Source organism: Strix aluco, chromosome 3, assembly GCF_031877795.1.
Source record: "Strix aluco isolate bStrAlu1 chromosome 3, bStrAlu1.hap1, whole genome shotgun sequence".
Classification (NCBI taxonomy): domain Eukaryota; kingdom Metazoa; phylum Chordata; class Aves; order Strigiformes; family Strigidae; genus Strix; species Strix aluco.
Genome location: NC_133933.1, coordinates 109,930,652 through 109,956,778, shown reverse-complemented (window position 1 = coordinate 109,956,778; position 26,127 = coordinate 109,930,652). Strand labels below are relative to the sequence as shown.

Genomic DNA, 26,127 nt, shown 5'->3' with positions numbered 1-26,127 from the left:
AGAAAGAGTTTGTTATATTTACTGAAAGAAATATAGCTATATTTTTATCAAAATTTTAAAATTCTGAATATTTCTTCTCTAGAAGGATTGTTTTATATTATAAGTCTTTGTTATTTCATTGCTTTCTCTGAAATAGAAAATATATTCTATACTAGGTATAATAACAAATATATAATTGTATCATATATTGGGCATCTCACACCTTCTTTATCGGTACAATGCTTTGTGTATCAGCTGTGTATTTAAACACATTGTGGAGGATTTTGTTTGACTGAGGGTTTTTTTCATTCATACTACCTACAATATGATCTATTAAATAACTAAAGCAAATTTTAAAACTGTAAGAAAATATGCAGTTATATAGGTTTTCAAATAGATCTTTATTTTTCTCTCCATTTTATCCTCTCAATCATTTTATAACTAAACTCTAAGTATACTCCTGAAGACAGTTTCAGAGTGGTACCTGATTTCAAATCTGAAGCTTCAATTAATGTGACTGGGTGTTTCTCACGGCATAGAAAATTGATCTTTTTGCCTGGAAGAAATGCATAAAATGAAGAAATTAAGAGTGCAACCTTTGATCAAAAGTTGTTTATTGTTCTGTAGGTAATACCATGCATAGTATACCAAAGTGACTCACCTTTTCATAAAATAAAACAAAAACCTTAGGCAAAAATCTTTTTGGTTTAATTAAATTGAATTATTTAGCTTGCAATCTGGAAGAAAACCATCAACTTTCACTATTATTGAAGAGAACATTTTACAACTCTGTAGTTTTGTATAGCTTACTCATGCATCTCTGTAGGCTCAATTCAGATGCACAAAGGAGTCTGTACCATAAGCTGCTGTAAGGCTTCTGAGATACCATGAAACAAGACTGACAGGTCTCTGCTCTCGATTGGCAACTAAAATCCAGGCAGGATACCTAATGGCATCTCAAAGAGTGCCAGAGACCTATGTTTAGGTAACTGAGACAAATTCTGAACGTGAATCTGAAGGACTTGCTAGAATATTAGTTTCAATGATGAAAACATGGTCTGTAATGTAAGTATTGCTGGCAAACCTGTACCTGGCTGATTTCCAAAGACGAAATTATGAGCTCTTAATGACAGTGGTTGGAAGTAACATTTGAATTTTTTATATCCTCAGTCATTGTATCTGTGCTGAATTTTGGGTTTGAGGCATGCTGGCTGCATCAATTGGTTCAGTTCAAATTTTGAAAGTCCACAGAAAACAAAAAAGGTGGTTAATTTTCAGCTTGTGAGCATGTGTCAGTGGGAGCAGAAACCTTTCAGGATGAGAAGCCCATAATTTCTGAGCCATGTTGGAGACATGTGTTGCGAATTCTTTAGTCTTGTATTTTCTCATAAATGGATCTGAAAGCTGTGGGTGTTGCAAAAGGGCAATTATCCTTGTGGGATAAGATGTGCTAAGGGAGAGTGATCTAATGTCTGTGGCTTACTAAGAATGACCCTTCTGGAGGCAACAGGAAAAGAGGAGACAGGTGACTTTGTCAGACTTCCACACATCAACCAGATGTCTTCCTGATGGTAAATTAAACATTTCCAGAACACAGACCTGAGTACAGAAACCTGACCATGTACACTGACAAGGTTGTGGAGTGGTCCCTTGCAGACTTGTTGCCTGGGTCTATTAGCACTGTTCCAGCCACTGCCTAGCCAAGTTCTGGTCATTGGTATAGGCCAGGGATCATTCACAGAAGGCAGTTTGGATGCAGTCATCCTGTTTTGGAGGGTATGTCATATCCATTGTAGTACCACAGACTTAAATATTTTCTCAGAGACAGTTCTAACTTTTCAAGTACCAAATAAAATATATACTATTCTGTTTTATGTTTTCAGCTATGGTTGGTCCTCTGTCATGATTTGAACTTGGCTGGCAGCCAAACACCACGCAGCTGGTTGCTCACTCTCCCCGCCTCCAGCCCAGGAAATAGGGAAGGGTCAAAAGGAGACCTGTAGGTTGAGATAAAAACCAGTTTAGTGATGGTAATAAAACAAAACAATAACAATAATAGGAAGTACAAATAGGTAAAGTACAATGCGCTTGCTCACTAACCACCAAGTGATACCCAGCCCACTCCAGTCCAGCAATCCCGAAATAATGAAGATCCCACCATCACAAACACAGAAGCGAGAGAGAACCTGCCTCCTTATATACTGAGCATAATGCCACATGATATGGAATACTCTGATAGCCAATCCAGGTCTGGAACTCCAGCTGTGCCCCTTCCCAGCTCAACAAAAATTAACTTTATCCCAGCTGAAAACAGGACAGCCTCCCACAAGTGAATGTAGATAACAGCACAAATTTTCCTGTGAGCAGCAGGTCTCAGTGCCTGCCCTAGACACCTACAGCTTATAAAGAGATCCAGACAGCACCGAGACATACATACGTATTCAAACAAAGAATATGTTTCAAGAAAAAAAATCTTTCTGATCTGTTAAATCCTGAAGGCAGGTGGTTATTAGTAGGCCAGTACTAAATGTTGTGTCTTCTGTCAGTTTTCCATGTATTGAAAATACACTGCTCAAAATATAATTGATTAAAACATGAGTGTGATGCTGATGCAGTATTCTAGGATTGACAGCTGTGCCTGTTCATGGTCCCAAAGGATTTAATGGCATAGTTACCATGAACTGGAGTCGGAAAAGGAGGAAGCTTTTTGTAATACTGTGAAATATTATTAAGGGCTCTGTTGAGAATTTGTCACAAACACTGCACTAGGAATAATTGAGCAGCCAGGCTGCTGCTGACAGATATCTTTTAAATCCTCGGTTTTCCCTTAAACTGAGGGGCAGCACCTTGAATCTGCCAGCCTAACATACACACTTTTTTTTCTAGTGAACTTCAGGCAGAAATGTGACAACTATTCTGGTTCTTGTATGTCTTTCTTGCAAAAATCTGTGAATTTCAGCAGTCTTAAAGCAGACAGAAAATTTCTTGTCTGACAGGAATACAAAGCGCTGATCCTAAACCTGGGTTTTCACCACAAGCCATCTTCTCCCAGTATGTCTCCATCTCCCTGTCACTGTGGTTACCTTCTATGTCTGTGATTTCTATGAAGGTTGTAGCAAGGGATGATGGTTATAGAGTCTTCCTTCCTCCTCTGGCACAGCTCAGTAATCCCCACTGCATGCCGAGTACTCTTTGTACCACTGATCGTGCTGCTGAGCCAGAAGCCAATGTTTGGAACAGCATTCCTGCATGTATAGCAGGGCTGAATAGCATTTCTGGTATGTATTATGAGAAATTACATAATTCAAGATGTCAGCTGCATTAGCTGGCTTTTTAGCTTGTTTATCAGGAAGGAGGGAGCTAATGCACAGAAATAAAATGGGGCTTATACTCTCTTAGTCCTCTGCTTGGGTGACAGAAGAGCTCAGAACTGAGGTTTGACAGAGCACCAGTAATCCTGTAATAAAAACTGAATATTTATAATTTTGGCGGTGTAAAAACATGCATTGGCTGCAAAACATATGTAGGTGGATTTTATAAGAATAAACCTAGTTTGCTATCGCTATCCTGAATAGGATAAAATGAAAATTAGAAAAGCCTTTACTTAACCTTCAACAGACTTCTGTGTGCATGTTTCTCCTCTAAGTTTTATCAGGCATCTTTGCAAGGAGTTCTTTTCCATTTAAATTCTGTTTCTACCTTGACAGAAGTAATCCCATATTTTGTCGGTTTGTGTTGCTCAAAGATTCAGCAAATTGAACATTAAAAATTCATAAACAATAAAAATTCATATTTGTATCTGAATAAATGATTTTATTTAACAACATACAAATAGGTAAATGTAACTGATTTAAAAGAAGCATTAAAATTCTGAAATAATTTCTTTTAAGTTACTCTTGGAAAGGACTATATTTTACTCTGAGCGGGAATAAAAAAGAAGTGCAGGGTCTGCCACTGCTGGTTTGCGCAGACAGCAGAAGCAGGGCATATACCCAACCACCATCATCTGATCACCACCTCTGTCAAACTGCCAGTACAGCCAGGATGATCCTCAGCCTGCTCTCTGCCTAGGCCACCTGGCTCTCCTCTAGATAGTGCCCAGGCATGCTTCAGGGACTAACCCTGTTGGATGCATCTGCCCTCCCTATAGGATAAGGAAGTTTAAGCATACAAGTCAGTTGGCCAAAGGGTCAGGTAACAGACCTAGCTTGTTTCTGAGTATAGCTGTAGCCTAAGTGAACTGAAGTTTTGCTGTATTTCTCAAAAATTAAATGCGCCTAAATATCTACATTACTGACTGAAGATAAATTCATTTCAATTATTTCATTGTGAATGCTGTTTCAAACTAAATAGTATGTTGCACTACTTAGTCCTATAACATCAAGTTGAAGGCCAGTATAATTTATTATTTTTATGAAATTGCATTTGAGTGAAATATAATGCAATAAGGCTTGCTGTGGTGGAGATAGGACACATACTTGAATTTGCTTCCTTTCCAACTTTTTGCTTTCTTGGAACAGTGCCAGCAATCCCATTTATTGTGGAAATTATCTTGACTCCCAGTAGTCCCAGGAGAAAAAAATTATTTTTTATTTGGCATTCTGATTAGACATACGAAATTTTTCAGATGTCAGTTTTGGTATTCTATGAACAAATATAGGTCTTCTGGAGGTGAAATGCAAGCCCTTCCAATTCAGTCCACTTTTCTCTGCTGTGCTGTGATGCTGCTGGGGATGGAGTTAAACTGTGTTAGAAGGTAGTTTGCAGAAGGTAGCTTGTAGAAGGTAGACATGCTGCTAGGTATTTTCATTTACAGTAAAGGTCAAAATAGCTGAACAGTTTATGGAACCAGTAGCTGAAACAAAGGGAACATCTGTCCTAAATAAGTTTTGTGCAATCCTGGGAGAAAGACCGAGCCATGTGATTTGTAACGGTGTCCTTCCAACCTAGTACATGTCATTTCTCTGTGACAAAAACAAGTAAAGCCAATAGATGGAAGCATCAGAGACACTGGGATCCAGAAAGAAAAGCTGAAAAGAGGACAATGTGATGGAAAAGCATTTTTATTACTGAAGATAATATTCTGGTTATTTGGTGCTTCTTGTTTTCAGGAAAAGAGTACTTAATATACTGATTATATAATGAACAGGATAGCACTGTAGAAATAGCAAGTTCCATTTTCAGTATCTCCTTTTTAAAGTATTGCAGAAGACTCTGAAAACTGTCTAACCATTTAGTGAAAAGGGATAACAATAGCATTTAGCCGAAAGTTAACACATTCTATTTGAAGATCAAACTGGTATCACTCACGCAAATGAATAGTCGTGCTGTGCTGAAGTTTTCCATTATGCTCTGAAGTGACTCTTGGGAAACTAGATGCTGCAAAAATGAAGATGAAATAGGTTAAACTACAACAAAACAAAATCAGTGACAGCAATGTGTACTTTTGTTTTGTGAACCTTTAATGGCAGACTTTACTGTGGCAGCTGATAGTCCAGATACCTTAAGCTGATGGGTAAGCAGACAGGAAGGCATGTGAGCAGGTAGTACAAAAAGAAGTTTTGATAATGCAGGCTGTAGGTAAGCGTGCACATGTGGAGGAGTGGGTGTGCTGCAAAAACATAATTGATTAAGAGTTTAAGCAGAGCATCCTTGCTAGAGAAATTAATGTCCTATTTCAATGCTATCCATTGCTGCACACCAGTGATGCAAGCCTCTGTTAATATTTAATGGTAAACTTCAATTTACCATTAACTCTTCTTCCGCATTTTAAATTAGGAATCGTTTTGAAGCCATTCCCAAGAAATATTTTCAATAAAAAAGATGGGGAAAATCACTAGAAAAGTAACCCTCATCTTTTATATGCTTTTTATTTATCTTTGTTTTTTCCTCAATCTTCTGACTCTAAAAAGCCTCATTACACACTTCATTAGTAGCTTTCTGAGGCCCTATAGTGTAGTAACATCTACTCAGAGTCTCTGAGGGGTGAAATTGGAGATTTACTGAGGAGAGTTTGAGGTCTAATTACAAAGCCTTATCAACTAATAATGCAATCAGTGGGCCACTGGCACAGTGGTAGTGTTCTCTGCTGCAGTCAGTAAGATCTGGGTTAGATTAGTCCACAGGGTTAAGAGGGAATGCTGATGAAGGGCAGCTAGTCATCTGGCTACCTAGGAAGTATCTTTTATGGGGTCAGAAGATGGTGCCCATCCTTTCTTCCTTTGCAGAATAATAGGAAATGCTCTTAAGCAGTGTTAGGCACCTTGTTCTCTTAGAAGCAGCATAGTGTGAAACCCAGGCAGTAATTGAGCCCAAATCTCCTGCCTCATTGTAGTGAATACCAACTTTTTGTTGTAGGGCTGAAATGTATTACCCTGGATTAGTGATGGAAAGGTGGATCCCAAGGCTCTGAATAAAGTGCAGAGTCTCCCTAGGAATAAAACAGGCTTTTGTCAGAAAGATGCAATTATGTGATAGATGGCAGTGAAAATGCAGTAAGATTCAGGCCAGTCTTACAAATACTGAGATCCGAAAGAAAATATGTTTCTGGTTTCTAGTGCTTATTCATTCCTGCTTTCAACAAATGTTAGTTTTACTTTTAATCTGAAAAGGATCAAGACCTGCCTTTCTCATTTGTTTAGCTTTTAATAAAAACTAAATGAGACTATAAAGTATGTGTGTAGAAACACTTTTTCAGGCAATGATTTGAAAATTAAGATGCTTTTGGTTAAAAAGCAGAAATCTTGTATATATTTTCACTTCTTCCAATTCAACTCTTATTTTTTCCACAGAATTTACATAGTCTCATTAATGTCTTCAACTTCAGCATGAAAAGGTCACTTATTTGCTTAAGACCTATTGTCTCTAATGGACTTACTTGTATGTTTAAATTAAGCTCATGTTCTGATGCTTTAGTGAGTCCTGATGGTCTGTAGTCTACATTTGTTCTGCCTAGTTATGTTTTTTTGCATGTGTACATGTATATATACCAAAACCAAATAAAAGAAAACAAAAGTCAGATAGCTTCCTGAAGAAAATGATGAATATTTCAGTTCCATAAAGGGATTCAGGAACATACAACCAATATTTGAGTTCTGCCTAGATCCTTAGATCCATTTCCTGAACTGATACATGATGCTTTAAATGCCTCTCAGTTTTTGCCATAACATCTGCCTGAGTTTTGTTGTTGCTGACCAGTTTGTGGCCTACTCTCCAGGGCTACTCAAAATAGGATATTGGAACAAGGCTTTTAGGATTAGCTATGTGTGCACATCTGTCACCTCTTACAAACAATAGCTCTGAGTTTAGATTTCCCACATCAGACTTTTTTTATTGCATGCACATTCTGCGTGATTTGGAGTACAGGCTTGATTGAGCCTACATTCTCTGTATCTTTGCAAGCAGTGATCAAGCCACCAGACTGTTTAACTATTCTGGATGATTTCCTCTCATTCTCTTCTGGTTCATGTTGTACAAAATCCCTAAATACTTACCAACAAGAAAGGTTCTCTCCTACCAGTGATTAGTAGGCATTTCATAAGGACAGAAACGGCAGTCTCCACCTCTTTCCTAACGTATTTCTGTAATAAATCATATGTTCAATATCTTTCAGGCACCTTTTTAAAAAAAGGCTATGGGTCAATGGTGAAAAATATAGGCTTCTTAAAAGTTTAATTTGGCCCAAAGTCTCATATCTATCACTGATCAAAGAGAAGCTCTAGTCTGGCAAAGATTAGAAAAGAAATTCTTCACTACAGATAAATTCACCAGATTTATGTGTACTTTCAGTTGTGCTATTTTGAAGGGAGAATCAGACATAGTCTATATTCTAAGTTCCCCAATGTTCCCCTGCATGCAGGCACATCTGTGCCCCTTTGCAGAGCTCTATTGACTTCAGCAGGGATTCACGGAGACAGTATGACTTGCAGCTGCTATACAATGACATTGCTAGCTAAGCTTAATCATTAGATTCTGGTCGATGAGTTATTTCATGTACCTACAAAGACATAGTTAAGATAGATCCAGATAGATAAATGAATATCCATTGAAATGCAAATCTCTCCGTAAAATAGGTTTTGATAACTTATGCTACCTTGCTAATCCTAATGCACCTCCCTTTTAGGTGCTCAAGATGAATTCTTTTACAAATTTTATCTCTTTGTCCCAGAATGATACTTCTGAATTACATATACTGATTTAAACAGAAGTGATTGTACTTTCTTCAATGTTCCCATTCATTCTCAGATTTTTGCACAAATGCGGGAATGATCATGGAAATAAAAAAGTACGATTTTAGAATATTACTATTCCAGAAATTAATTTGATGGAAAATGGACTTTCTTTATATCTGATGCTCTTACTAAACCTGATAGACCCATTCAGAGTCAGGAGGTGACTTTCTTGCTGCAACTTTTAGAGGCCTAGGAAGATTTTAATTCACTTTTGGTACCTTCTTAACCCAGGGTGCACTGGTGGCTGAACATCTGACAGAGAACAGGTACTCTGGGGAGTGATCACTATTTTGAATGTGAGTAGATCAAGAAATGACCTTGGCAAGTGTACGACATTTGCTGCATTGTTGGCATCATGTTCATACTTTTTTGAGCAAAGGTTTATGACAAAGTATATAATATCAATCACTTATTAGAAAATAAAATACTGACAGTAAAAAAAAAAAAGGCAAAAAAAAGCAGCGTGATAGAGATCCCTTTCTTAGGACTCATACACCCCATGTTCCCACTAGGGTTGTCTTGACTGTCAAGTACTGCTGCTCAGGAGTCTGAATTTGTAGGGATAATTTAGGAGGCTTCTTTGTTTTGTTTTGACCCTGGCTTAGCCATAAGCTGTAAAACCATGTCAGCCTCTAAATCTGGCATTTCAAGGTGTCCTAAAAAGTGAAAACATGTTGTTTTACTATCATATATACCTTTTCACCAAATGGCAAAAAGATTTGTCTTCTGCAAAACATGCAATGGTTGCATAAGTCACGATACAGTACTGAGTGTTGTAATTCTAGCTTACAGTAATACTTGTCATACAGCAATGACAAGAGACTTCAGGAAACACACCACAAACCATCCTGGGTGTTCATAAGCATCTGAACTCAGTGATGACAAAGCTTGGGCTGAGTGCTGCAAAAAGTGATATAGTTCAAGTCAATGGTGTAAGCTGTATGGTACAGACCACAGCAGGAATGCCTCAGAGCCCCCAGCACTCTACGCTGAAGTCGTTGGGCTGCTTCAGACACTAGCCATGGTCATATAAACTTTCCAAAAGTTATATAAAACAATGCAATGCAGGAAAAAAACCCCAAAGTTAGCTATTTACTGTCTATAAAGTAAAGTAAGCATCTTACTGCTTTTAAAAATACAGTTAATAGAGGAGGAAATAGATGCCTAAATAGATGCCTGAGAAATGGATGTCTAAAGATGAGGAAATAAATCCTTCCCTTATCATTAGTTAATGCTTGATTGCAGCTATTGGATTAGTTTACGTGATTGTTCCTTTCATTAAAACATGTTCTGAATATCTTTACAAGTCTTCTGTTACAATGGCATAATTGGGAAAAGATAAGAAGATGTAGCTGTGCTCTTCAATCTCTGGAAATCTCTTGACAAACATTATCTAATACACTTGAACTTCTTCCTACGTTTTTACTGTACTGAGTCCTATTAAGGACAGTTACAAGACATGGCAAAACACAGAAGGAAATTTGTTTTCTGGAGTCAAAAGAGTAAAAAAATCATCCTTTTTTGGTTTGGTTTGGTTTTTTAGTGCATTTTGTTGCTTGTAGGGCTAAAGTAACGGGTATTTTCCAGCAGTTATTTTCCACCATTCTGTTCCTAAATTCATTCTTGGTGAGATGTGGGCAAGAACCATTAGTTTGTACAGGAGAAGAGTTTGTGCTTTTGTGGAAGCCAGTGTCCCCAGTGAGGGAGTAGGGTTAGATGGCTGTAGCAGGGGTGAGCTGGACTCTGCTGACAGGTAGAGGTGTTAAAGGTACTTTTGAAATCTGCAAAGAAAAGAAGTAGGATAAGTGGCCCAATGCTGGCTTCTGTGATGATGTTTTGGAAGATCTTGAGCAGGACAACTGTAAGCTGGGAATTAAGAGGATTCTACGGAGCAGTAAGGATTAGGATCTGAACTGGTCAAGAATGAAGGAGAGCTGTACTTCGGGGTTTTGGTAAATGAGAGTTCTAGGGCTGGAGGAAGGGACAGCTTTCAGATAGGAACAGCAGGGCATATGAGGTTTGGATACAGAGGTCTGAGTTTCTGCAGACTAGGGAAATGCAAGAAAAGAAAGGCTGTGATGCAAGACTCTTAGAAACTGCTAAACAGGAACTCTTTTTTGAACTGATGCCTTTTCCCTTATTCTATATCTATTTTTTGCTGATGGAATATGCAGCCTAACCTCTTTCCCATTCACTGTCTATCAGTGTGACATGCTATCCCAGATATGTTATTGGATATGCTATCAGATATACTGTCCCAGATAAGCATGCTGTGCTGTAGCTCACTTTATGTGGTTATAATACAGTATTTTGTGCTCCCTGAATACACTCATGCAATCTGCTGAGCGCTGAAAGTGCTGTTGCAAATTTAGCTATCTTCACTGGGAGTCCTAAAGCTTTGCTTTTAGAGTAGAAGTTCTCAAAAGCTGCAAGGTCATTACATGGGACTGTCTTATACCCAAAAGTTTCTCTAGGCTTTCAGCCTTGCTTGCAGCTAAGATACTTCTTAAATTTAAGACCTCTTCCTAGCTGCCCTGGACTTCCTCTGAAGCCAATGGAAAATGGAAAGCAACACCTGAGGGCAAAAACACTTTTAAAGGGGAATCCATTCCTATGATTTCCACTCTTTGGAAAAGCAAATGCAGAGAACTGACATGCCAGTTTAATTTTTCCTATTAGTCTCATCCTCTTCCTCCATAGTACCTTTTCCATAATACCAAACCTCCTTGATGTCAATGTGTGTATTTGTTCTGTGGTCCTGGAGATGAACTGTCAAACCATCTTATGTGCTCATGCTTGTCTTGCCCTTCTTCAGTGATCAGCTGAGATATAAGATCATCTATTACAGAGCATAAAATAAAAATTATTTTCTTTTATCAAAGTGATAAAATTGTAGTGTTTTGGAAATGAAGGTCACAAATTTTGTTTCTAAGCTGCTAGATAGAGTGGTTGTCATTAAAAAGCCAGCATTTATCAATGTCACATGTGGTGTGTGTTTTGTAGTGTTGACAAGCACAAAAGTTCCTTGAGCAACAGATAATGACATTTGAGAGCAACTTTTCCTTGTAACTTTTGGATCTATGGCATTTTGGTTCTGGATCATGTTTATACCAAGGTCATCTTTTTTACCACCCATTGACACATTTATCCTAGAAGATAACTTTGAATGTATATCTTAGAAATGAAAACTAATCATTTCTTTTTATCAGAAAAATTTCCAAGTATTAATCAAATGGATGTGAAATTGATTTTACAGCCTAATATATGTAACATTTCTTTTATTTTGCTACAGTCTTATGAATCAATTGCTCTCCTCTGATAAATGAAAGATTATTTAACTATCAGGTAATGTCCAAATTTGTCTATCAAAACTCAGCTGCTTAGCAGTACCAGGGAATACTGGACTTCTTTCCCTAAGAAATTATTGCTCTAGAAATTGTTGATTATATTTAATGATAGCAATACCTCACAGGGAACCACTGTGTGCATAATGAAATACTAGGTTGTTGAGCATTACTTAGCAAAAGAGACAGTTATTAGGAGCCAGTTTTAATTAATTAATTCTTAAGTAGTTTATAAAATAATTTATAATTTATAATTTAATTCTATTGCTTCTATCTTTTCTTAATGTGGCCCATGTTTTAATGAAGAAACCTCAAATGTCTCTTTCACAAACCGTTTCTGAACTCAGAATCCCAGATTTTGCCACCTGATGACAAGTAGAAGGTCCAGATGGGACTCATCTAACTCTTTTGAAAAATACCAAATTAACAATACCAGACAGATTTAGTAAAGCATATGCAAAGAATCAGAATGACACAAAGCAGGTAACAGTTATCAGCCTGCTGCCTATAGAAGAAAGGAGGTTTAGTTACATCCAGCAACTAAATATAGATAGGGAGGTTCTACACCCCTTTACCTAATCTATTTGTCTTCATACCTATGGGAACAAAAAAATGCTGCTACAGTTCTTGTTTTCATCATCTAAAACCAAATTAGACTCACTATCAGACAGCTATCTTAATCTGCAAATCACTTTGTAATGACTTAATTAACCTCAGATCACATGCCTACATCAATCTCATACATTTTAATTTTGGTTTTAGCAGCTATAGCATAGTTTCTACATAGTTTACCTCTGCTGTGAGGTTACAGATGTATTCCATAGAAGGCACTGAATAAAGGCAGGAAGAAAAAATGTTTTTTCTCTGGGGAAATTTCTTAAGAACTCAAAAAAATGCCTGTCTTTCACCAAGATGAAAACAAAGCTTGTCCTTTTTTATTGAAGAAGAAGGTGGCAGCCTGCCTTAGAGGAGCAGATAACCCAGCCATTGGCAGATGCTCTGAGGAAGCAAAGCTATGTCTATGTTGACTCTGAGATGGCCAAGTCAGGGAGAACATGTGGAAGTGCTTGGGAACAGATCTCCCAAGTATAAGGTTGAGTGGATCCATAAATCTCATCTGCTCTTGCAGCTGGTGATTGTGAAGGGACCCTGGGTCATCACATGTCCAACATCAAACGACATGGACACCCAGGGAGATGGACCTCAACACTATTTGCTGCTCTAATCAGAGCCACTATAAAAGGTCTGAGATTCCTTCCCAAGTGCTCCTCAGGGATTGCATCCAGCCCAAACTCAGGTTGCATCCACTTAGTGAGGAAGGCTGGATCCTTCCTCAAGCACCAACCTATGGTGACACTCAATCTTTGATAAATACAGACTAAGAAAGAAGATCCTGGTTTGTGCCTTATTTTGCACCAGAAGTTGAACCTGTGGCTTTCTCATCCACTGAGTGGTCTGGTCCTTCCAGAAAGGAAGCTTCCCCCTTCACAGGGAAATTCCCAACAGCCTGGGCATGTGTGACAGCCACAGCTGGGCTGAGTAACTCTGCCAGCTCAGTTTGAAATAACTGTATTGCCAATATTGACAGATGTTCAACTGGCACAAATCTATTGTTTCCAGAAACTACATTTTTGTTATAGCTACCTTTAAGGAATGACTATAAGAACTGCCTGTTTACTACCTGAAACAAAACATTTTCTGAAATATTAATTTATGCACTGATGTCTAGGGATAAGTGTCACATGACTTCTAAAATCTGATTTTTAGAGGTTCTGAGAGCTCTGGTAAACCTTGTTTGCAACTAATTTTTTTTTTTTTTTTTTTTAAATTTTGTATTTTAAACAAAGTATTGTTCTTAGGCTTATTTATTTTCCTGGAATGATAGATAATCAATATATTTAACATAAAACATGAAGACTAATATACTCTTGTAGTGAAAGCATACTGTAAGGGGCTCAGTGTGGTGTTAAGGTCCCAGTCCTCCAAACTGGGAGAAGTGCTGTAAAAAAAACATTTCTAGAGCTTTGTGCAGTTGCTCTGAGTACCTTATTAATCTATTTTTTTAGCTGAACATGGGATATTTTGATCTTTTGTAAAAATATACCAATCCTTTGAAGATAAAAGGTCTCTTGATGCCTAACACCCTGATGAAAACCAGATGACAAGTAGCAGATTTTATCTATGAAGAAAGATTTTTAGTTACTTTGGTTTGTGCTTTAGCTCTGATTCTTGTTCCTGTTGACCTAGACATTCTCTTTTAGTAAAGTTCAACATTAATAGCCAGGAGGGTTGATGATGTTTAAATACAGTAAAGACTTAAAATTTCATATCATCTAGGTAGCAGAACTGCAGACAGATTCTCTGCTTGTGATAAGGCATGTGACTACAACAGATCTATGATACTTTATACAGAGAGACATCTGGACCCTGGGGAATGGATTTGTGAGTCTCATAAAAATTACTGGTTTTAGTGTCCTAATTGATTCCATCTGTAGTTTTACACCCTTTCCTTTTTTCTTCCTCTTTCCTTTGTAGTCAGAGCTACCTTCAAACTGCAAGTGACGTGCCTGGGGGTCACAACCTGGATCCCTCTGCAAACTACAATTCCCCAAAGTTTCGCTCAAGGAATCAGAGCTATATGAGAGCAGTGAGCACGCTCAGTCAGGCCAGCTGTGTTAGTCAGGTGGGAAATTCTTGTTATAACTTTTCTTATAGGTTAATCACAGATGCGAGAGTTGTTACTAGTGAATGGTTTTAGGGGTTTTTTTTAATTAATATCAAACTGAGGATGTGAATTGTCAAAGTAATTCAGTTCTAAGGAATGTAATCCTTGTTCAAAATTTCAAGAAAAATACTGACTGCTAGAAACAAAGGAACACTGTCACGCATAATATTTTCCATTTATTTTTCATTAAAAATATAAATACTGGTATTTTCATTTTTCATCTATATTAAATATTTAAATGTTAAGAAGATTCAGACTGAGCATAAGGGGCACACTCCTACAATACTCATCCTCTGAAAATATCTACTCTGATTTCACTAAATGTGGGTTGTCAGATTAAGATATAGATTGAAATAATTATGCTCCAAAGGAGCAGTGATTCATCTCTAAACTCAATCTCTCACTCTTCTTGGGTGAGAGAATAAGTCCCATCAATTATTCTATGTACGGGGACTTCTGAAAAGAGACGTTTTTCCACCCTGATGTTTTTATGTTGCTTAGTTAGTACTAATTCATGTTAGTGAGACCTGAATCAGGCCTGAAGTGCAAGCAGCCTTATGAAGTATGCACATGTTCTGTTTAGCAGAGGACTTACATAAAATTTTCTAATTTTTCTAATGTTTCTAATGTTCATTGATCCTGACATTTCTTCCCTCTGTTGCTTCATGACAGGTGGGCCCTGACCTCTTCTCAGACATGTGTTACTTTATTTTTCTTTGACCATTTAGTGAGGCACCTAAGGGTATAGTAGCTAATTATGCACAATGGTTAGTGAAAAAAATCTTTTTTAAGAAATTTTATATTCATCCACATTCAATTTGCATTGCATGGCTATTCAGGCCTGGATTCAACTCATCTAACTTGAGGCTTTTAACTGAGGCAACAACTAAAGCTTCCTCTGTAGTTAATGGAGTGAAAGAGTTTCTTCCAGGACAATGCACATCCCAAGTGGGCTTAGAGCCTTCTGGAAATACTTGTCAGTCTCCACTGACTGTAGAGAGTTAGAAGGCACCAGTCACCTGACTAATGCCCTTCAGTCAAATTCCTTAATTTACGTGGGATAAACCTAAGTATAATCTTGTATAGCACACATCAGAATTAGAAACAGACAGTCAGTCATTTTCCAAACCTTTCATTATTTTTCATAGCTCCCTTGTAAAACCTGTCCTCATCATTCTCATGCCTTGGTGTTCATTATCCTGGTTTGGTTATTTTCTATTTTTATTACACTCTGGTTCTGAGAAAGTTTCACAAGAATTAGATTCTGCATTCAAAGCAAGTGCTGTTGGCTGTCACCTAACAATGCTATAATATAGAACTATTCTGCCTCTTTGACCATACTTGTGCACAGAGGTGTTCACTGAGCTGTCCATAATGACTAATTGGTTTCAGCAGTGGTTAAAATTCTTCATTCAAATGTGCATTACCTGGAAAGATGTCCACAAGAGATTTCACGTACAGGTAGATTGCTCAATTGGCCAGATTAACTAAACCTGCTGGATATAGTTCCTTACTTTCTTTTCCAGTATTCACTAACCTGTGTTCATTTTGTGTCAACCACATGCTTCCTACCACACAGTCCAGCTGTTTCCAGACCAGTAGTAAATGCATTTAATTGATACTACACAAAGTAAATGTATTAAAATAACAAGTTTTGAACCTTTGCTGTTTCCTGTTCTTTTTCGATGAAACCATCATCTTCTCGTCCCATCTACATAATAGCAGTTTGTATGATTCGTGGTATTTTTAATACCTTTTTTTTTTTGTGAGATCCTTCCTTTTTCACTCTTGACGAAGGGTGAAGAAAGATGCTGGGTTCCATGGTTTATATTTTAAATTTAAGTTTTAAAACTTTTATTCTTCTATTGGCAGTGACCTTAGTTTAAAAGAAGTGGTTAGGATTTAAAGTGTTTATGGACTACATTACCATAAATTTCCTGATCAATGATGTACGCAAAATATTTCAGAGTGAGATTTTTTAAAAATATTTTCCAGATTGCATTAGTCTACTTAACTTTATTAGAAGCAAATTTTGTGAAGCGTAATGTAATTCCTTTCAGAAGAGATTTAGTAGAAAAAATGTCTTATATGAAATTTAAATATCGGTTATTATAATTAGAAGTTCCATATGAAAATTCCATTTACTTAATCAAAATCCTAAAACATTTGAAACATTTGCACTCATTATGTTTCCATAATGAATAATGTACTAGAAACAGTAAGAAAGAAAAATGCACTTAGCAGCTGTATAGAAAAAGTAATATCAACTGGACATGCTGTTTAGTGACGCAACAAATTTAACTTGGTATTTATACTGTTTCTGATTTCTAGCACTCTCTTTTTAAAAAAATTATCATCAGGAGTACATAACAGGAGGCCATGCATTTGTCTGTCCAGTGTCAACTTCCTATGTGATTTTGGATAAACATAATTTTGAATTATTCAGGTACATTTACAGGTAGGGCTGACTTCAGAGAACCTGTTAAAAATGATGTAGGTAGAATTCAGGCACTCATCTTCAAAACTGGAATACACAGTTCCCTACCGAGAGGTTCCCTAAGCCTGACCAGCCTGACTAAACCCTGTTTATTATGAAACCTACCTAAAAATGTACAGTTTTACATCATGCCCAACCTGCAGGGCAGGGTCAGCAGGTAGATGCTGGCTACTGCTCAAACCCTGCAGGAAGCTGGAGGGTGGTGCTGAAATCCCCCAAAGGGACATCCTTGGAGGTGACACAGGTAGGCACATCTAGGGTGCTCTGACAGGCAGGGCTTCTCAGCACACCTCATGGCAGAAGTATCAGACTTAAAATAATGCTGCTGAAGAAAAGACAGCAGTAGTGGCTGCATCTTGTTTTTCCACAGTAGTTGAATGGCTGACCCAATTAACCAGGAAATGAGTTTGGTTTAGGGCCCTTCTCAGCTAAAGGTGGTCCAAGATTACTTTCTCATCTGACCACTTTTCACTCTATTATTTCAAAGATCCTTTCACATGCTTCATGGGACACAACTCTTGATGTAATATTTCTCAAACCTTTCAGAAGCGTCACCTCCTCTGAACTTACATATCTTCAAGTATGAGATACTTGCTTGAGCCCCTTTATAGTGAGAGGAAGATAACAACCTGACACACAGCTAAATGTCCACATAAGTGGACTTTGCTGACAAGTTAGGAACCCAGGCAATCCACCCTTACCTTTCGAGGGCTAATATTAGTATAGATTATTTCTGTTCTCCTATCCTGGCAGAACATGGATTTCTATCAATGCAGAGTGATCTTGTTAGTTACCATTAAATCATGTATTTACAATCCTCTGAATATGCCAAAAGACATTAAATGTAAAATTAATTGTATGGCATGTGTAATATACTTACTATATACATATAAACAGCTGATGTAAGTTTAAAAATGTGAATGTGATCAGAAGGGATTACTACATTTTAACTATTTGCTAAAACAGTTCTTCATCAATGTACAGGTGTCCATTTGAGATGTTGAGGCCGTGATGATCACAAAAAAGCAAGTCAAAAATCAAATGCATTGTTGTTGTTTATTCAGATGAGTGAAGCAGAGGTTAATGGGCAATTTGAATCGGTGTGTGAATCAGTGTTTAGTGAAGTTGAAGCTCAGGCAATGGATGCCCTTGACCTCCCTGGATGTTTCCGAACAAGAAGCCACAGTTACTTGCGTGCCATTCAGGCAGGCTATTCCCAAGATGATGAATGTATACCTGCGATGGCATCTTCCAACATCACCTCAACTATCAGGTCAACCACAGGTAAGCAAATCTACACTGACCCTTCCATTGTTCTGTATGTAAAAATATGTCATCTTGTTTTGTAAAAGGACGTTTGACACTGGAAACAATTTCCCTGTGTAGTGATAATATTTGATACCAGTATTCTTAGGTTTGCAATACTGTCCCATTGTGGCTACAGCTTGGAATAAGCTCCTTCTAGGGAGAATCCTGCAAGCATAATATAATGGACCTGGATTTTTGACCCCCATTTCCCATACATACAGTTATCCAGGCACAAATATAAAAATGCAAGTGTAAATGGTATAATTTAGATATTGTTAGACATTTAGGTATTCTTATTTATCAGGTAACTGATCTTCTAAACAAGATCAGCTGCACTGATTTTAATTTAGGTCCTTAAAGTAGAAAAAGAAAAAGAGAAGCAAGATTTTAAATATTTGAATCTGAATCATAAACATTATGGCAAGCTTCACACATCTGCTATTACCCATCAGTAACCATTAGCATGCATTGTTATACCATTCACATTTAGGATCTTTCAACATTCTTCTGGCAACTTTCTTTTCTCTTATTAATCACTTAGCAAAGATTATGGCTTTATTCATTTTAGAATATTAGTTTTTAGTATAGAGAAAAGATTGCACAGATAGAAGTTAAATAACTAAAATGAAATCGATAACAAATACATATTCTTTGTTAAGTGATCCAAATTCACTTTCATGATTCCAAATATGTTAATTTCAGTTCCTAATTATGATATTGTCCTTGCCATGTACTATCAAATTGAAGTGCAGGCCACCCATATAAAAACGCAGAGCTCAGAATGTATCATGCAAAAATACTTTTTTAGTTATTTGCTTGACACATCTGTTGTATAACAGAACAGTGGGAGCTTAGAAATGAAGTAAGCTGAGGTTGAATAAGATGAATTTGCATTCCAGAAGTAGCACAAAATTTTATTTTATCTTAAGCATAGTATTTTAACTACTATATATAACTTTGTGTAAAACCAGAAACTGGTTTGCAATGCCACCTCTAGGGATGTTTCTGTCCTATGTTTAATAGAGGTGCTATCATAATATAAAATAAGATTTTATTGCTACCGCAGAGACTAATTTTCATCTTTGTCATATAGTACTGTATGAGTGTTATGAAGAAACCTTCCATGGCAAAAGAAACAACTAAATGTCTACTTTGGTATCTGACTCCAGGTACTGAATTGGAATACTTTCAGAATTACTTTGGTTACCAAGTTTATTGGTTTTAACCTAAGCTGTCTTGAGTTTATATGCTAGATAAGCCCAAAATTCTCACTGAAAGGAATTTATTTTCTCTAGAGCAACAAAGCTGAATAATAGAATATGTTTGAGAAAATAACCAGATTAGGGAGTAAATATGTTTGCATCCCAGTGTTTTCATACTTATGAAAAATGTTTTGCATTGATTAGCAGTCTGCTGGTTAAATACTGTGGGTTTGAAAACCTTTCTTTCACACATGGCTTCTCCCTCACCTCAGAAATTATTTATCAAATAGATTTTCTTATTCAAATATATAATCTTACTGCTTTGTTGTGGTGAGGTGATATTGACTTCATGGAGAAAAAAGATTATTTGAGATGTTTTCCTGAACCAAAACTCTTTCCAAGCCTATGGACTGTATACAGTTCTGAGTGTGGTTCTGTATTCAAAATATTATCCCTGTACCACTGAGCAAGTTTGTCCTTAGCTTCTATATAAGATAAATATTAAAATTAGAAATATTTATCTGATTTACAACAAGAATAAGGATTATGTGATTAACTATTAACTGAAAATTTCAGTTGCCAAATAAGTTCTCCTTTTTAAAACCCTAGGGGTAACTCTTCCATATTTCTCTCTTCAGACCCTGTCACTTTGGAGGGAGGTGCTTCATTTCCTATCATTACTATAATTGAGAAAAAAAAAAAAAAGTCTTACTTCTCTAGCCCTCTCTGAAAATCGTAGAAGCTGTTGCCTGAAATGCGAAAATGGTGTTGGCAGATATTTGACGTTTTTATGGACTTCATTCAAATAAATGTCAAAAAGGTCGACGTTTCACATCAGCCTTCAGTTCCAATTCAGTCTTTTGAATTCTTAGGAAAATTACATTACATTAATTCCTTTTTTGCTTCTAATGTAACAAACTCTTCTTGGCAAAGAAACTAAGGCAATTTCTTAGAAAATTAACAGGCATTGCAATTTAATTATTACTTGAAATTTTAGTGATATAGGTCATGATTGCCTCTTATCGATGTTGTAAAGCAATTAAATCATAACACACAGGCTTAGCTAAAAATTAATTCATGTAACTAAAAATGTAAATCTAAAATAAAAAATGTAATATTTGATCTATTAATTCAATTACAAAAGTGTGGAATATATATTTACAACATGCAGTTTCTTAAAATGTTCCTAGATGCATTAACAGCTTTCAGAAGGTAGGAAGGTTGTAACTATAGTAAATATTATGTGGGACAATATTAATGGACTCTGTTAGCAGGGTTTTCTAATAGATGGAAAAAGAATGATCAGTAACTAGCTCTTCTTAAATGCATACAACTTTATAGAGAAAGCCCAATGGTAATATCTATGGTACTAATTAACACATAACTTTTTCACGGACCCACATAGTTTAATTTGTGGAACCAGTCTTCTTCACCTCTGATGGAGGCTGTGTGACAAGACATAGGGCACTGCCTGTTGCCCCAGGTGTAAATGAATGAGACAAGTGACAGTGCAGAGGAGGCAGCCAGCATTGCTGTCTCTCTGTAAGCTAGACCTGGACTCCGTGTGACCCATATTTCATTGTGGTTAGGGCATTTCTAGCCATCCTGTTTCATTTTGTAAAGAGATAATGAACCCCGTAAAAAATATTCTTGTTAAAAGCCCTGAATGACAGCATATGCTTTCTGTCTCTGAACTGTATCCAGTCGCAGCTGTCAGATGCACAGCTGAGAAAATACAGCTCCAGCTGCTGCCGCCTCCCACCTTGTCCCTCCATCACTGACAACATATAATTTCCTGAATGGGAAGTCACAGAGTGCAGTAGTCATTCTAACTACTACTGCCTTACGTCTTTGCTACTCTTGCAAGCAATGCTTCACTTCTCAGGAAGAGTTCATAAAACCTGGGTCACTTTTCCGTGTTGTACCAGCTTGGTTCCCTATTGATTAACTATATCTGCACATATATATGCTAAGCTGTCAGCTTCGAAGGCTCCTTCCTGGTAACATCTGGGTAGCGTAGCAGAGTGCTGCGGGGAGGTACGTGAGCTACCTGAGGTATCACTGGAGTTGTGTCACCAGCAGCTCAGTGCACAGAGCCCTGGCTGTTGGGAAACAAGGTGCATTAGGCTGGGAGCAGTGCCACAGTAATATCCCTCCTGCAATACCCAAGTTGTTTTACTGAAAAGTAACTCAAATACCCTGGTACAACACTGGATTGTACTATGAAAACATAACCAAGGAGGTCTGGAAGATATTAATCACTCTCTCCCTTGTTTCCTCTTTGCCTGAGAAGGTCAACTTATTTTTGTTACATGTCCTATATGTAGAGAGACTCCTGTATATGACTTACTTCATAGACTAACTTATTATAGAATATTTCAGGATGTTTTCTCACGGTTTTTTTTCCTGCTGCTGTTGTTTGGGTTTACTGTGAATGCAGAAATATTTACTGTATTGCAATGGTACTGGAGATAGCAGTTAGGATGGTCTGTTATGAAGCAGAAGAACATGTTAAAGTCTGTTCTCTGAGACAGAGAGTAATTTGGTATTTGCACATTTGGCCATCCAGGATAACCTGAACACCAGTTTATCATCTGTTCAGATGGCGGGGGGCACACTCAGTTTCTTCTGATGGCATTACATTGTACATAGAGATTGCATAAAACCCTTTCACCTTTATTGAGAGAGACACAGCCGCTCTAGCCCGCTGCTCAGGACACTCACCCATCAGGTGGGATATCTGCTCAGTGAATATTGCTTTTATAGGCAAATTGAAACAGCTAAAGCAGTAAAGACTAAATATCCTATAAGGAGGAACTGAAACACTCCAGTCAGAGGTACAAAATCCTTCTCCAGCAACAAGCACTGAGTGACTGGCCTCAATTAAGTTCTTCAGCTTTTAGGCTGATGAATAAAAGGGACCATCATTTTCAGTTTCTTAAAACTAGTTCATATTTTCCTCTAACTCAAGTTTTTTTTGCTAGAACTGTATTTTTTGATGAATTAATTAATGACAGAAAAGATACACCTAGTTATGGACTTCAGCACAATGGGAATTGGGTCACGGTACATAAAGACACCTGGATTTCTGTCCTATGTTAAGTGTAGTCCAAGATCACTTCTCCCACTTCAGGGATTTCCAGACGATCTTGAGAGAAACTTAGCATAAAGCACTGCTGATTTCACGGGGTATAGTTACTAGCCTTAATTGTCCAGTGCACTACTATGACTTCATTTTTCTAGAAAATGTGGCATAATGCAAACCTGTCAGATCAGTTGTATATGCTCTTCCTTTGATCTAATTCATAGTAGGTAGCTCTACTAAATTCATGTTTACTAAAGAGTCCACTGGAAAATATGAGAAGTAGGGAACTGTCTTTTGTCCATTTTACTTTTCTCAGCCAGTAGCCTCTGCTTGGCAATGAGTAAACTTCAGAGAATTCCACATTTACTGAACTATTGAGCACTAATTCCAAAACCAATTAATTCAAACAAGGTCACATTGCATGAGGGAGTTTTCAATTACAGCTCATACGATTACTCAGATGCCTGAGGAATTGCAGGTTTCCTTTCTCCTGACTTAAAGCTATTTTCAGCTTTCCAATTTTTAAATAAGTGGCTACGTAGGTTGAATTTTTAGACCACATGTTTGATATTTAGCCACAAATCTCTCATTGCCAGTAAATAGATTGCATGGTCATGTACCTACAAACATAAAGACATGAGGATACGGTATTTCATCAAGAAGTTCCATAGCACAAATACCCCTGCAGACCCAAAAAGGACTGATTCTCTTGTTGCTATCTCAACACTAATGACAGTATTTATTCTTTTTGGTTTTCTGGGTTTTTTTAAAGATATGAGGATACCAAGGGCGGGCAAAAGCTGTCATACTACTACATGTGGAGCTAGTGGAGTTCAGTGAAGGGTCGCTAAGAAAACAGAGGGTCTCAAGCATCTGTGGCATGAAGAAAGGATAAGAGAGCTGGGACTGTTCATCCTGGAAAAGTCTCAGAGGGGATTTTATTAATGTATATAAATATAAAAATTGGAAAAACACACTCCTCAGTTCCTAAAAGATCAATAAATGCATGATTTTCTTTTATTTCCTCAAGAATGAGATACTTCATCCAAGTCGCTGCTTGGATCTTCTTAATCCAACACATTATGGCTAGGAAAACCAAGCCTAATGGGGGAAAACATATGCATGAAATGACATCTCCACAATTTCTGTTCTCTCTATAGAAATAAATGCTGGGTCTTAGAGGTTTTTACTGGTACCCATTGCTAAATAATAGCTAGCACCGGTATCCACAACAGGTATGTTTAAAACCACAAAACCTTAAATCCAAATAAGATATAGAAGGCTGTTTTCTCAATTATAATTTGCCTATTGACTTTGCTTAATTACTGTTGGGGCTCCATGGAATTATCTGGCACTCTAACTCTCTGCAGGAAACATACCATCTATCTGTGGGAGCACTTGGGGATCCTGAATTAATACTTTGATGCTGTGCCAACTTGTGTGCCTATACTGTGAGAATTAATCTTATACTAACAAATGACGAAGCCAGTTCTACACTTGGATACGCACACATCATTTTCATTGCTCTGGGTGTATCTGGGGGGAATAATTAGTCTTTAATTCTTTTAAATATATTGAAGCTCTGCTGCTATGCTGACACTGCTGTTTAATAGCAGCTCTACATGGTGGAAGTGGCCCAGGGAGTCACTGGGATGAAGGTGACACAAACCCTTCAGTTCAAGGAGTTGAACAGAGGATGGCCAAAGGGCCATTGCAACTGTTCATAAGTCTGGGATTCCCTGAGATGGAGTAAGACTGTGCTAATCAAGGACTGCTTGGTTGCCTGGCCTCTTCAGGCTGATGAGGCATGAAAACAGTTGGAGCAGTAGCCAGGAGCTTTTCATAATTTTCATTCTCCTTGGTATACATGATCTGCAGAGGCAAAGATAAAAAGTGAAGTCACAGCCTTCCATCTATGGTTAGTTTAAAAAATGTGTAATGAGTGTTTCTCCCTTGCTCCTCCTGTTCTGTGCTTAACATAATTCCTCCGTAACCTATTAGGTTTACCTGACAGCTGGTTCTTTCTTTATTAAAAAGGACACCCCTGTTCCCTCCCCTGGCAGAACTTGGCTTCAAAGCTGTTCTGTGGGATCAGTTTTCACAGAGTTTTCTCAGCTCTGTTTTCTGTATGATATCATACAGTGGGGAAAAAAAAAAAAAAAAAAAAGAATGTATAAGAAAAAATCATGCAAGGAAGGTGATTCACTGCTCAGTGTCTGAAGTCTTCCTGACATGATAGAAGCTAACAGTGGCAGAAGTAATTCTCAGCACAGCTATTTAGCTTGAGGTTGCCAGAGTGTTTTGTCCTCAGGTGGGTCTGTGCAACTGGGGGAAGCTTGCACTTGGGTGGGTGAGCCTGGAAGCACCAGTTCATCATGCTTCCTTGTACCTTTAGTAAAAAAGAAGATACGACCCCTCTCCTGTCTGTGCTTCTCCTTCTGTGTTCCTCTGTGAATAAAAAAACCTCTAAGGAGTCTTCTCAGAAGCTCTGCATGTATTCAATCCTGGATTTTGTTAAAGGCATATATGTCACGAGCCATAATGGTGACACATGCACTGGAATTACAATGCTTGCTGTGCTGGGTGTACAGACATCATTTTGATTGCATTCTGACACTAGTTTTTATTAGTTCGTGTGTAATATTTCATCCATCAGGGCTTAGTTAATGTGACTAAGCATAACTCTCTTGAAGTTGACCCAATTTTGCTTGTTGACAAATTAGCCCTTAACTTTGTTACGTTTTCGGCACAACAGGGATGTGAGCTGTGTTCTGCTCAAACTTCTTTACAATAAGAAAATTCTCCCAGAAAACTGTGTGTGCAGCCACAGGGGAATTCCTGTGGGTCCCAGCAGAGGCACAGGGACCAGGAGAGTATGTGTGAAGAAAGAGAGCTGCACTTCAAAATGACAATAAATTCCTTTACAGCACGTCAGGTCTTGCTGCCATAGGGACCCTTCCGCTTCTAGAATGTCCATTGGCTAGTAAAGCTATTTCCAAAAATGTATTATCAGGCATTTAGGGAGGCAAGTTCAGGTGCTTTCGCTACTGTTCTGCCTCACAGTGAGGACATTTTTATTAATGCTCGCCACTTACAAATGTAATTCTCCTGAAGGATGTTATGTCTAACCTGCAAAATTGCCTTTTCCAGGAGAAGAGAATGCTAGCGGGCAGCTGCTACCCAAATCCTTCCCAATAACACAAGAATCTGAAGGTAGAGACAAAGCAGGTTCTTCACTAAATAAAACAGTATCTGTATTTCAGTGGAGAGGCACAGAAGTAGGAGAAAAACTTTTATAGTTACCTTTAGTTTTATTTCTGGCAAATTCTGTTTTGTTAATATAAAAAAAAAACCTCTTGGGATGCTTGCACATCTCTGCTGGCTTCTCAGCAACTCCCATCCTCTATTTTCACTTCCCTGAAATGGAGTTTCATCAACATAAGCTTGTACCGAAGTCTCCATTTCTGTGTCAGGAATTTTATTCAGACTCAGGTCTACCCTAGAAAGGCAACTGGTAAACCTGATACTTAAAATGTACTTGAAAGAATTTTTTCAGAGGATCAGAGAAAATAAAGATACTAAAATTGGTGACATTTCTAGGGCGTGACCAGACAGAATTAGCCTTTGGCCAGACAGTTTAGTTGAATGGTGTGGGGATTGCGTCCAGATCAAGTCATCTAAACATAGATGCTGTTGTGCAAACTAGTTGTCTATGTTCCCATGCAATAAATTCAGATTAGTTCAAAGACAATTGGC

General features: G+C 37.6%; 1 protein-coding gene across 1 annotated transcript in view; it reads left to right on the top strand.

Annotated features, from left to right (window-relative positions):
* DLGAP2 (DLG associated protein 2) overlaps window positions 1–26,127 on the top strand; it is an 84,625-nt gene that overhangs the window by 17,273 nt on the left and 41,225 nt on the right. The window contains exons 3-4 of the mRNA XM_074820797.1: window positions 14,090–14,237; window positions 17,841–18,060. Of these exons, the coding sequence (XP_074676898.1) occupies window positions 14,090–14,237; window positions 17,841–18,060 (368 nt within the window). The remainder of the gene's footprint in view (window positions 1–14,089; window positions 14,238–17,840; window positions 18,061–26,127) is intronic.